This window comes from Suncus etruscus, chromosome 10 (assembly GCF_024139225.1).
Source record: "Suncus etruscus isolate mSunEtr1 chromosome 10, mSunEtr1.pri.cur, whole genome shotgun sequence".
Taxonomy (NCBI): Eukaryota; Metazoa; Chordata; class Mammalia; order Eulipotyphla; family Soricidae; genus Suncus; species Suncus etruscus.
The window spans coordinates 67,144,912-67,158,005 of NC_064857.1; the positions used below are offsets into that span (position 1 = coordinate 67,144,912).

The 13,094-nt window shown below is 51.2% G+C and overlaps 2 protein-coding genes across 2 annotated transcripts in view; one reads left to right on the plus strand and one right to left on the minus strand.

The window, feature by feature from the left end:
- KDSR (3-ketodihydrosphingosine reductase) overlaps positions 1-13,094 on the plus strand; it is a 425,889-nt gene that overhangs the window by 330,158 nt on the left and 82,637 nt on the right. The gene's annotated exons all lie outside the window — the stretch shown is intronic.
- Positions 3,527-13,094, minus strand: part of PHLPP1 (PH domain and leucine rich repeat protein phosphatase 1) — a 246,530-nt gene continuing 236,962 nt past the window's right edge. The window contains exons 15-17 of the mRNA XM_049782068.1: positions 9,425-9,619; positions 6,848-7,076; positions 3,527-5,745 (exon numbers count right to left, since the gene is read on the minus strand). Of these exons, the coding sequence (XP_049638025.1) occupies positions 4,498-5,745; positions 6,848-7,076; positions 9,425-9,619 (1,672 nt within the window). The 3' untranslated portion in view covers positions 3,527-4,497. The remainder of the gene's footprint in view (positions 5,746-6,847; positions 7,077-9,424; positions 9,620-13,094) is intronic.

The window sequence follows — 13,094 nt, forward strand, 5'->3', positions numbered from 1 at the left end:
CGTGCACATGTGTGCCTATGAGAATGCTGCGAACACCTTGGCTCATTCTCAGTGCATGGGCATTGGTGAATTTCTGCTCCAACAATTGGTTCTCAACTCCTTGGATCACAGATTTCTGGGACCTGGTTCTGTCCAGGCAGAATAGCTGCATCACTGATGCCCCAACTCCAGTCCCCTTGGATCCTTAGAAAGGACCAACAATTGGGTCAGCCTTGGGATCAAGATCCAGGGAGGACTGCTATTGCTGCCCACATTGTCAGCACCCTGTGTTGGGTCCTTCGAGTGGTGGTAGGGCCAGCCCTATTCCAGGTAGCTGACAGCACTGATGACGGCCACACACAGGAGGAAGAGGACACGTCCTTGGATGGGGATGATCTCGCTCATTCACTCCCTGACACATTCCGTGCAGCTTCATTACATCTACTTGAACCTGGGGCCGGAGAGAGCACAGCGGTAGGCCGTTTGCTTTGCACGCAGCCAACCTGGAACGAACCCAGGTTCAATTTCTGGCATCCCATATGGTCCCCTTGAGCCTGCCAGGACTGATTTCTAAGTGCAGAGCCAGAAGTAACCCCTGACCACTGCCGGGTGGCCCAAACACCCAAAACCAACCAACAACAACAACAACAACAACAAAAAAACAAAAAAACACCATCCACTCAATAATTAAAAAATGAGATGTAGAAGCACCCAAACCTGAAACTTATGGGGCCACCACTCCCCTCTGTGGTGCTGTACCTGGGAAAAGACACAGTGCCCCTCCTAGGAAGCCTGCCGCTGCAGGGAAGACCTTGAGAACAGCAAGTGATTCACCAAGCCTGTTCACAGAGGTCATGGGGAAACCGGAACTGGCTCTTGTGCTTGGCAAAAAGCAGAGTCAAGAGGTTGGCAGGTGGCCATCAGCACATCTTGTGAGCCTGCAGGGGGGGATGGGGCCACCCAGGAAGGCAGAAAGGAGGAGATCCTGGCTCCCCGAGCAGAGGTGGTATCTGACGATGTCCAACTGGCAGAAATGTGGAGCTGCCCCCAGGAGAAAGGGTGGCCTGAAACAGCTCTGGCCTAGCACTGGTAGTGGGCCTCACAGCCTGGTGCCCACCCTTCTGTCAAGCACTGACACTTAGCATTTAGAAGAGGGGAATGTGCCCAGTCTGAGTCCTGCTCCCCAATCCAGTGTTTCAGCCCCAGCTGTGGCATCAGGCCAGTGACTGCGGTGAATCAAATGGGTCACACCACGGGGTCAGTTCCCTGTCATCTGCCCAAACCTTCACCTGTTATGTGCCGCTTCAGCCTCCAAAGACTCTGCAGGGTAAAAGGTTGCTCAAACCAGCTGCAATTCTGATATTTGTGGGGCCGTAGGGACCCGGAGCAGAGACCATGTTCCCATCCGTGGCAGTAAGAACCAGTAAGAGTGGATGAACATAACAACAGTATACATTCCCAAACATGGAAAGTGAGAAAAGTGGAATTCCACGGCAAGGACCCTGCAAAGGTCTAACTTCTCCCCTCCTACTCCTTCTCTGCCCCCCCCCCCCCATCACCATCCTACCAGCTACCCTCGCTGTGCTCCTGGTTGCTTTTTCCTGCCACACTCGCTGTCCCTTTGCATAGCAGCCTCACATGGAGCCAGGTTTCCCATGGGATTGCCAGTCTTCTGGCAGAGGGCAAGGGCAGAGACCACAGCCCCCACCCTGGAGTTCCTCCAGGAACTGCTCTGGGGAGTGAGTGGTCATGCTGTAGTGGTGGACTCAGGACTCGTGCCCATTGCTCTCTCGTCCTGGGGAGAGCTTTGCAGTTCCACTGCGCCTCTGATAATCCTTCTGCATGTCCAGTCCCCAGGGGATCCTTCCAAGAGCCACTGCAGCAAAGCCCCAGTCAGGGCTGCAGAAAATAAGCCCATTCATTTCCCAAACCGTCCTTCTGGGGAGCCTTCAGGGCAGTGTCTGGGAAAATAGGAGTCCCTGGCGCGGGTCCATTTGTCACCAGCAGGTGGTGCTGTCTCTAACACAATCGAGGCTGCCTGTTCCCCTACTAGGACCTGGGCCCTACTCAGGGAGGTCGCCCTGTGGACACCCTCACGTTTGGTCCATACCACTGCTGGGATGGTAGGTCCTTGGAAAGGAAAGGCCTGGGGATGTGCTGGTCCCTCAGACTCACCCAGGTAGGAACCCAGGCTCTGCTCTAACCCTGGACCATGGCACGGTGCGGAGCTGCATCCCTCATCACTCCTGGGCACAGACCAGCGGCATTTTTGCCTCTGTTGGGGACACACCTGAAGGTGCTGTGGCAGCGGCGGGAGTGCAGAGTCAGTCCCCACCCCATCCTAGTCCCATCAGCTCCTCCTTCTTGCCACAGTGACTCCCTGCCCCAACCCAGCTGCAGTAGTACTCCAAAAGCAAGAAGTTAGGGCACTACTGGGTCTCCCTGACTCCCTGGGGCATCAGAGGGCATCAAGTGTTATGTGAGCACTGGCAACACCCGGGCCAGCCTGTGTCCAGGTTGGGAACTGAGGGGCGGGTGCCAGCCTTGCTGCGTGGCCTTTGGGTGTGGGCTCTAACTTCTGGGGCCTCCCTCAGCAATCCACATGCGAGTGGCCTGACCATTATGGGAGGCATCGAGGGATAGATGCCCACTGATCATACCAGTCTGTCACTCCACAGCTAGGCAGCTTGGAGAGGTGGAGTTGAGAAGATGGTTGGTGTGTGTGTGTCCCATATATACGTGCATGTATATGTTCATGACTGTGTACATTGAGTGCACCTTTGTTTTGTTTTTGAGCCACAGCTGATGGTGGTCTTGACTCAGTGCTTGGGGGTTATTCCTGGTGGTGCTTGGGGGACCAAATGGGATGCTGGGGATTGAACTCTGCCTGATGTATGCTGCTCACATCAAAGGTTCAAGAACTTGGCTAGTGGGGGGGAGGGAGAAAGAGAGAAGAGAGAGGAGAAAGAGAGGAGAGGGGAAGAGAGAGAGAGAGAGAAGGAAAGAGGGAGAGAGAGGAGAAAAAGGAGAGAAAGGGGAAGAGAGAACACAAACTAGTGACTTAAGATTTTAGATCACAGGGTCAGAGAGAGCATGGAGGTAAGGTGTTTGCCTTGCATGCAAGGTGGTTCAAATCCCAACATCCCATATGGTCCCCTGAGCCTGCCAGGAGCGATTTCTGAGTGTAGAGCCAGGAGTAACCCCTGAGCGCTGCTGGGTGTGACCCAAAAACCAAAAAAAAAAAAAAAAAAAAAAGATTTTAGATCATGATGGAATTGGTTTCACATAGAGAGAGAGAGAGAGAGAGAGAGAGAGAGAGAGAGAGAGAGAGAGAGAGAGAGAGAGAGAGAGAGAGAATCAGACAGACAGACAGACAGACACAATATTTTGATGGTCGGTGGGTTTCATGACCTTTCCGGCGATTTTTCCTCTAACCAAGAAAAAACAATAATGGGGAATCCCAAGTTCCCAACCATTCACCCCGACCAGGCTGGTTATCTGCACACACCATTGCAGGGCCACTGAGACAAAAAGCAGAGGGGCCTGATTCCTTGGAAATTTTATATTTATTATAACAAAAATTATGACATGTTCATTTGTGCATCCTGCCTTCTTAGAACTCTGGGCGTATGCCCGGCTTGCTGGCCTCTGTGCAATAGTGCTGACACCTGCTGGCACCAGGAAGGGCTCAGTTAAAAAGTGTCTGTGGGTGGGAGAGGCTGGCACAGGGCAGTGGGGTGGGGCGTGAGGGCCCTGGGCTGCAGCATCATTTCCAGGATCCCGCAGCCCCCTGTGTGAGGACAGCAAAGCTCAGAGCTGCTTAGCCCCAGGAGTTAATGGCGGAAGTGGGGAAGGCGGGTGCGAAGGTTTCAGGGGAGTCAGTTATTTTGGCCTTTTGCCCTTTTGTCAAAACTACAAAACATCTTTAGCATCACTATACAACACGGAGCTATTTACAATAGAAATTTCTCAATCAACTGTTCTCTCAGAGAAAAATTAGTGAAGCCCAGTGACTTCAGTCACCAGATGGAGGAAAAGCAGGCCCTAGGAGTTAGACTCCGGGTTTCTACAAATGTCTATCATTTTCAAGACCAAAAAAAAAAAAAAAAAAGCCCTCCCCAAAAATATATATATATAAAGAAGTACAGAATTACAATATTATTAAAATCATTTAGCACTGGCAAGCTGCCCTGCCTTCCCAAAACAGCAAAAAGGAAAAAAAAAAGGCATTTAAAAAAAATATTACATTATCATTAAGTGTTTCTCTGTAATATATTAAACCTTTTTGTTCTTTGTCTTTATACATCTGATATGTTAGGGGGGGGGAGAGAGAGAGAAGTGAACAGATTTAAATCATATCGGGAGGAGAGCGTCGCTGGAAGAAATGTTAATTATTGGGGGGGAAAAAGGAAGCAAGAGAAAAGGGGGATGGACAAAGGTTGGGGAGGGAGGGAGGGTATGTGTAGAGACCCCAGGGGTGGGGGGGATCAGAGACACTTGGGTCTGGGGGTGCAGAGCTCAGAGCGGCGTGTCGCAATAGCCCGGCAGTGGGAGCGGGAGTGGGAGCGGCCCGGGTGGCGGGGGTGGCGCTGAGGGTGGCTGTTGCTGTTGCTGTTGCTGCTGCTGCTGCTGCTGCTGCTGCTTTATCATCTCCTTCACCTCCTCCTCCAACTCAGGTGGGATGATGAACTGGTCATCAGGGTCAGGCTGCGCGGGGGCCGCAAAGTAGCCTCCGGGCCTGCGCAGGGGCGCATCGGCTGCCACCTCGATCACGTTGTGGCTCCTCTCCTGGGGGGCCACCGAGCCGTTGGGCCTCCGCCGTCCGATGGTCCCCACGGTCCCTGCCGGGCACTCGGCCTTGCGAGGTGGGCCGGGCTCATCCTCGTTGGCGCTGATGACGATGCCCTCGTCGCTGACATCGGTAGAGGAGGTGGGCACGGGTGTGGGCATGGATGGTGTGCGCTCCTGGTCCTTGGCACGCCCGCAATGGATGTCCACCTCCACCTCCACGCGGCTGCCGTTGCTGAAGACGCCCTCGATGGGCTCCTCGTCGTCGCTGTCCAGCCCATTGTCAGAGAAGGCGCTAGAGAAAGTGGCACTGGACAGCTGGCGCTGGAACGGATGAGCACCGCCACCTCCTCCTCCTCCGCCACCCACAAGGCCGCAGCTGCCACCTGTGCCCGGGTGCAGAGTGCAGCGTGGCTCGCTGGGGTAGGCAGCACCGCCGTCCAGCAGGGCCCCAGGTGGTGGCTCGTCAGAGGCCGTGGAGCCCACCTCGCTGCTCATCTCCGACGTGGACAGCTCGCTGCTCATCTCTGAGGCCAATCCGCTGCTAGACGATGGCACGCCCAGCCCATCGGCTGGCCGCTCCTTGAGGACCATGCTGACGGTGGCCGGGTCCATGCCCATACCCGGGCTGGGCGGAGGGCCCCCTGCACCCCCTGCGCTCAGCTCGCAGCAGCAGAAGCTGTCTTCAGTCACGCTCAGCTGCACCACCACGGCGCTCAGGCTGTCGTGGCAGCCGTAGCTCTGGGCTAGGGTGCACAGCTTCTTGGCGGCAGCCAGGGCATCGGGGACATGGCGCACGGCCCCCACGGCCTCCTCGGCCGACAGGCTGTCCCACAGGCCCTTGCTGCCCAGGATGAAGAACTCATCCTGCGGCGTCAGGGCCACCGACTGCACGTGGGGCCGTGGCACCACACTTGGGTGCAGGAAGGTGTAGCCCAGGATGCGGGTGGACTCTGTCACACCGTTCACCTTCCCGTCCTGTGGGTGGTGGGGAGAAAACAGAAGTGAGTTGGAGTTAGCGGGCCACTGGCCCTCAACCCGAGGAATGGTTGAAATCCAGGATGATGGGACCAGGTGGAAATCACGGTCCCTTTGGGCAAACCCAACTAGCCCGGTCGGTTAATTCTACTCACTTGTACCCTGGCCGCCGAACCAGTTGGCAAAGACTGGCAGCTTCTCTAGGGCCAGGAGGAACCTTGTTTGCACTGACCGTGACAAAGAACTGGTAACTAACATTTCCCACCTCCTCCTCTTGTTGGGAATTCTTAGCCATCTGCTGGTGGCAGATGGGGGATGTTCCCCAGCTTGAGCTCCATGGTGAAAATCACAAGCATAGGCCGAGAATATTCTCAGGGCAGAGCAGGAGGGAAGAGACAGTCCAGAGGTCTAGTGGATTCTTGATTCTTCAGTCTGAGAAGCTCAAGACCCTAGAATGTGCCTCTGCATATATATTTGTGAGCTTGAACATGTGTGCATGGGTGATGCTGGTACACATGGGGTCACTGAGCCACATCCTTGGGACACAACCCCAATTTAACACTGCTTCCAGAGAAGGCTTGTTATGTCAAACATAAGCTGGAGTGTGTCTGGTTGTGTTCATTACACTGTGTGGTTGTTGGTTGGTTGGTTTGTGGGTTGGTTGGATGAGAGTTGGTTGGTTAGTTGGTTTGTGGGTTGGTTGGTTAGTCTGTGTGTTGGCTGGCTTGTTTGTGGGTGTTTGTGGGCTGGTTGTTTGGTTTGTTTGTGGGTTCCTTGGTTTGTTTGTGGGTTTGTTGGCTGGTTGGTTTGTTTGTAGGTTGGTAGTTGGTGGATTTGTGGGTTGGTTGGTTTGGATGCCTGGCCTAAGCCTCCAGCGAGCCACATCCTGTACCCTTATGAAATATTCAGGCAAATCATGATATGAGTGTTTTGGGATAACTTGCTAATTAGACTGTTAGTTGTTCCACAGTAGAGAGATGGGTCTGAGGAGGCCTCCCACGACATGGTACATGTTCCACGGCTGAACAATAACCTGAGCCACCAAATTCTAAGCAGTCTTCAAGGAAGGAGAATGCAGGCTGTCCTCCCTCGGCCCTCTCACCTCCGTGATGATGGCTTTGTGCCGTTTAATCCTCTGCAACTCTTCCTCACAGCTCATGACGTAGGACCTGGACAGGGGCAGAGCCTTCCCATTCCGACACAGAACTGTCTGGCACTTGCCCACATTGGCAGAGGTCAAGGTGAAGGATCCTCCCGGGTCCATGGGATCATGCTTGATATGACAAAGGACAGCAGCTCCTCCTAGTTTCTGTCCTGCCGTCCCGAGTTTTCTGGAAGCCAAAGAAAAGCACAAACACAGAGTTGTTACTTGATCATCGTGGATTCTACAGGAAGTGTGTGCCCAGTTCAGAGGAGCCATGGGCCAGCCACACACCCCTTTACTTGCAGGGAAGAGTCTGCCAGTCACAGCTGCTGTCCAGGCCCTCTGTGCCAGCCAGAGGAAGAAGTACTGATGAATGAGGATGCCCAGGGAGGGTTTTGTTTGGTCTGACCCCAGGGCCACCACTCACTCCATCACCTGCAACACACCCAAGAAAGTGACCCTTCTCCCCCTACAGCCTGTTTTCAGGGAAGAAGCTGAGACACCGCAGCAGGAGGACACCTGGTGACTCATCCTCTCTAGAAAAGAGGTTTGCAGCACTGGACCATTCATATTCTTGCTCTAATGAGCCAGTACTGAATATCATGGAAGGGAATAGAATATCATGGAAAGGACGGCAACAATTAAGTTCCCAAGTGCCTTTGATGGCCCCTTAACGCATGACCATTAATCTCCACCTAAGCAAATGAAGTACCTGCTCGTGTGACCATCCCCTACGGGCCAAGAATTCCCTCCCAGGCCACACGGCAGGCACAGTGAGGGAAGATCTGAGGTGCCCAGCTTGGCTCTGCAAGACATACTGGGCTATTGGGTGGGGGTGGGGGCTACTTGCATGAAGAGCACAGGGCCTCCCCAAAATAGTAATGGGCTTGAGTTACCTCATTTCCCATCAATAGAGAGATCAGAGCGGACCTGTGGGCAGCCGGTAAAACAGATCTGCAGATGCCGACTAGGGGGCAGCCATGACAGTATTGGGTATGAGGCTGCTTCCTCCTAAGGCAAACTTCGACCAGAGGTGAGAAAAGGTCAGGGGTGAAAACAGAGTCTGGGTTCCTCAAGTTTGATCCAGAGCTCAGACTCTGGGACATCACCTATAAGAGGTCTGGGTGAGCCGTCTCTGTGCTACACAAGATGGCATTTGGGTTTGTTTTCTAGAACAAAGTGATGATAAAAGCAGAATAGTGAATGGAGGTGCCAAGGAGTCAGAACATTACGGGCCCAAGTGATAGCACAGAGGGTAGGACATTTGCCTTTCATGTGGCTGACCCGGGTTCAATTCCCAGCATGCCAATGGTCCTCTGAGCCTGCTAGGAGCAATCCCTAAATGTATCTAGGTGAAGCCCAAAATCCAATTAAAAAAAAAAAGGAGTCTGGGGCCATGAGCGGTGGCGCAAGGGGTAGAGCATCTGCCTTGTATGCGCTAACCTAGGATGGACCGTGGTTTGATCTCCATGTCTCATATGGTCCCCCAAGCCAGGAGCGATTTCTGCACACACAGCCAGGAGTAGCCCAAACACCAAACACCAAAAAAAAAAAAAAAAAAAAAAAAAAGGAGTCAAAACATTCTCTGGAGTCTGACAAGGTTCAACTCTGGTGCAATCCGCTTTACAAGCAGTTATCTCCACCTCTGTTTCTCTCAGTGAAACTAGGACAGGGAGAGCACCTGTCTCATTGGATGATGCTGGTGGCAGGTAGGATATTGAGAACAATGATCAGGACAAAGTCATGGTGCAACTGTATCTCCATTGGTGCCAGCATCATTAGCACTGGCACCAGACCTTGAGTCTGAAGGACACAGCTGGATCTAGCATCTGGTACCTCTGAAATCCTCTCAGGCCTGCCTCTACCAGGCAGTCCCTGAAGATGGTGCCATAGTGAACTGACTAGCACCTGCTTCTCCACCCTCTGGCACACATCAAGAGAGAGAAAAGGAGGAGTGGTGGTCCTCAGATAGATCGCAGGATTTTCGGAGCACTAAGGAATCCATTCGTTCCCCACTTCTGGTTCCTGGGACATTAAATACCCAGGCAAGGCAACTCCTATCTGACTTGCAGAGCCATGCAAGGGACAGAAGGACCAGGGCATCTTGGGAAAAGGGAACCTGACACCAGTCAGCCCTCAGATACAGTCTGTCATGAGGCCTGCCACCACCTTAAGTCGGCTTCTGCTAGTAACAATGACAGGAGTATTCCACAGCAGGAAGTAGCACCTAAGAGGACATTTAACTCCTGGCCTAAAAATCTGATCATCCCAAGAAGTGCCTTTCATAAGGGCCAACAAAGTGAGTCGGGGATAAGGAGGCTCCACAGGGCCTGTGTAATCTGGGCTCAAGTGTGGGGAAATCTGGGATCAGGACAGGCCTCACTGCACAGCCCAGAGGCTGACACAGTTCCCCCCCCACCACCACCAAATCTACGTAGGGGCTGGTGTGGCACAGTGTGAATACCCACATCTAACAATTCTAAGCAGAAAGCAAACATCCAACCCAAGACATGGGGCAGGGGCGTTTTCTTTTACCTTTGCATCACAATGAATGTATTGACCATGTACTCCTCCTCGTTCTTTGTTTTCTGCAGCTCTTCCGCCAAGATGTCGCTCATCGTGCATTGGAGCAGGTATGGCACCTCCACGTTACGGTCTCCATCGAACACCCCATACAGTGCTTCCCGGTTGTCACAGAAGTTATTTACCGATAAGGCCGCAACGCACAACCTGCAAAGCAAGGAAACTCGGTGCTAAGTGTCCGTGTCCAAGCCACCCACAGCGTGTCATGGGTCACAGGGATACCAGCTGTGCCTCCTCTTGACTCTAGATTCAAGGGTACCCATTCACCTGCTGATTCATCTTCAGCAATTCCAGGAAGCAAAGAAGGACCAACACATGTACATATGCAACATTTGGCCATGCCTTCTCACCATTTTGCTGGTGAAGAAAGTGAACTGAGCCATAGACATGATGACAAGACAGAGAATCTCTATCTTTATCTCTGTTCACTGTTAATTAAGAATCACTTTTGTGGGGCTGGAGCGATAGCACAGTGGTGGGGCATTTGCCTTGCATGCAGCTGACCTGGGATAGACCCTAGTTCGATCCCTGGCATTCCATATGACCCCCAAGCCTATCTGGAGCAATTTCTGAGAGCAGAGCCAGGAGCAACCCCTGAGTGCTGCCAGGTGTGGCCCCCAAACAAACAAAAATGAATCACTTTTGCATCAGGCCACCAGAGAGGAACAATCACAACATTGGAGAAATGTTAAAATAGAGGGAGAGCACATAAAACACAAAGTTTCTAGCAGAGAGAGCAAACAAACCAAATATATTCAGAATATGGACAAGAAGAGGTACTGTATATCAGAGTCTGATGTCAGCCAAGTGCAATGCGTGGCTAAGACTTCTCGGTGGTGGCAGAGGGAGGGACAGCAGGAGACCGTCTGACAATGAGCAGGAGAGTTGGGGCAGAGTGCAGGCAACAGGGCAGAAGGCAGATGGGAAGACCCCGGGAAGAAGGAGAGAGGCACTGACAATAAGAGCTGGAGGCTGGCAGCATCCGCCTCCAAGTCCCTGTAAGCATTAAACTGTCTCATAGCAACTCAAAATTTTTGCTGAAAATAATCCAAAATAAACACAGAGAAAAGAAACAACACTAGCAAGGGCAGAGGGAGAGCCAGGACACTCATAGGTGTGTGTATCTGTGTGTGTGTGTGTGTGTTGGGAGGGAGGTGTTAGACCTCAAGTGTGTGTGTGTGTGTGTGTGTGTGTGTGTGTTTGTTGGGGGGGAGGTGTTAGACCTCAAGCAAGGAACTGAATTCTTCATAGGACAAGAAAATTTGGGGTTTTTTGTTGTTGTTGGGTTTTAGGTCACACCCAAAGGCACTAAGGGGTTACTCTGGGCTCTGCACTCAGAAATCGTGCCTGGCAGGTTCAGTGGACCATTTGACATACCGGGGATCGAACCCAGATCCTTCCTGGGTTGGCAGCATGCAAGGCAAATGCCCTACCACTGTGCTATTACTCCAGCTTCCAAGGGTTTGGGTTTTATATATAGGTAACACCAGAGATGTTTGGGAAATTGGAGGCCATTCCTGACAATACTTGAAAATTTTCTAGATGATGATGATTTGGGCTATACCTGGAGGTGCCTGGGAGATATTCCTGGCTCTGTGCTCAGAGGTCACTCATTATTGCTGGTGCTCAGGGACCTACATGCAGCGCCAGGGCCCAAACAGGCATGGGCTATATGTACGACTGGTGCATTAACTCTTAACTATTGTAAAATAAATCCCCAGAGTTGTGAGATCACCCCATTCACCATATTTCTAACATATTTCAGGCAGACAGATTTGATGCAGATAAGGTAGCTGCAAAAAATTAATAAACCAAGCCAGTCAGGAAAGGATCATGGAGTCAGTTTTCTTCTCATTTCCTGGTATATCTGCCTAAGTGCCCCAAAGCCAAAACTGCTCTTTTATTAAACTCAGTACAAAATTCAACCAGGTGGGACAGGGTGGAATAAGATCCAGGTGGGCTTTTACATATCAGAGGCAGAGATTTAAAGAAGAGAAAAATGGGGGAATGCCTCTGATTGGGTTAATAGCTGGGTGTCATCTTATAAACTATCTGTCCAGCCCCATGCTATTTCTTGCTTGTACTTGGGCTAGTGGTGTAGGTGTGACACTCAGTGCTTGGACCATGTGACATGGAGGCTTTTGGGCGGGGGGGGGGGGGTAATACCCATCAGTGCTGAGGGGTCCCTGCTGTGCAGGAATCAAAGCTGGGCTTACACATACACCCTAGTCCTCAGACCCAAAACAATTTTTTAAATGTAAGTTTTAGGGATGAAGAATGACTAAAAATACCTAGGGAGATCTAGGAAATTGGTGGTGGGAATGTTGCACCGGTGAAGGGGGGTGCTCTTTACATGACTGTAATCATACAACTATAATCATATTTGTAATCATGGTGTTTAAATAAAGATAATTTAAAAAATAAAAAAAATACTTCTGTTCTGATAAAAACTATAAATCTACAGATAGAAGAAGCTCAACTAACTGTCAGAAAAAGCAGTATAAAGAAAAATTAACAGGGGCCATAGGGGTTCAACAGCAGGGAGGGTTTTGCATGCTGCTGATTGAGACTTAATTCCAGGTATCCCGTATGGCCCCAATTCCTGAGTGCAGAGTCAGTTTTCCACACAAAAGACACATACAGGGGAACTTGCCTTGCTGCATGAGTTATATGCCCAAGGCCCTGAGTCTGATGTCTGTGTGCAGAGTACCCAACCACTCTTGGGGGGGGTGGCCCTCCCACCCCAGAATGGCCAGAATGGCTAGCAGAGCACTGTCAGGAATGGACCCAAAGGTGTCCTTGGCCAGTGCTTGGGAGCTGCCAAAAATAAAAACGGACTTGAAATGAGTAAATATATCTTAGAGCAATGGTCCTCTAGAAAGGCAATTTTGTTCCAGAAAACATTTCTCATTGTCAAGGAGGGAAATTGTCAGGCTGGGGAAAGGGATGGCTATTGATAAGCATCTTTCATCACATGGCAGTTCCTGGCCAACAAGAGACTGTCTAGGACACAATCTCAACAGCATTGAAAGTGAGAAACGCAATTTAGAATATGGGTAAAAGGAAAATTATAGAGCAGGAGAGGAAGGACACTAAGACATTTGTGTTGTGCCCAGCAAACTTAGGTCCAACCCCCAGCACCTCATATGGTCCTCCAGACACTGCTAGGAATGAGCCCTGAGCACAGAGCAAAGACTGAACCCTGAGTACTACTGGCTATGGATCAAACAGAAAGGAATAATCAAAAACAACTCATTGTGAAAAACTCATATCTGACACAGAAATAAAACATCACAAAAATAACACAAGGACAGGGAGCGAGGTAAGGAGAAAATACCCATGACAAAGTTCTTAAAATGTACAGAAGTGATCTGGTTGAAGTAACCGGCAGTGAATAAAAGGTAATGTTATACACATCAAAGGTCCTTTGTATAACAAAGATAATACAAAGGTCCAACTTGTAGGAGAGAGTAAAGGAGAGGGAAATGAATAAGAAGAAACAATCTCAGGGTGCCCAAGGGTGTTCAAGGGCAACATGCCTGCCTGACAAGCCTGAAGCTCAGGTCCAAGTCCCAGTACTCATCTCAGCATGATCCCAGTGTTTGGGCTTACCAGGAGACTC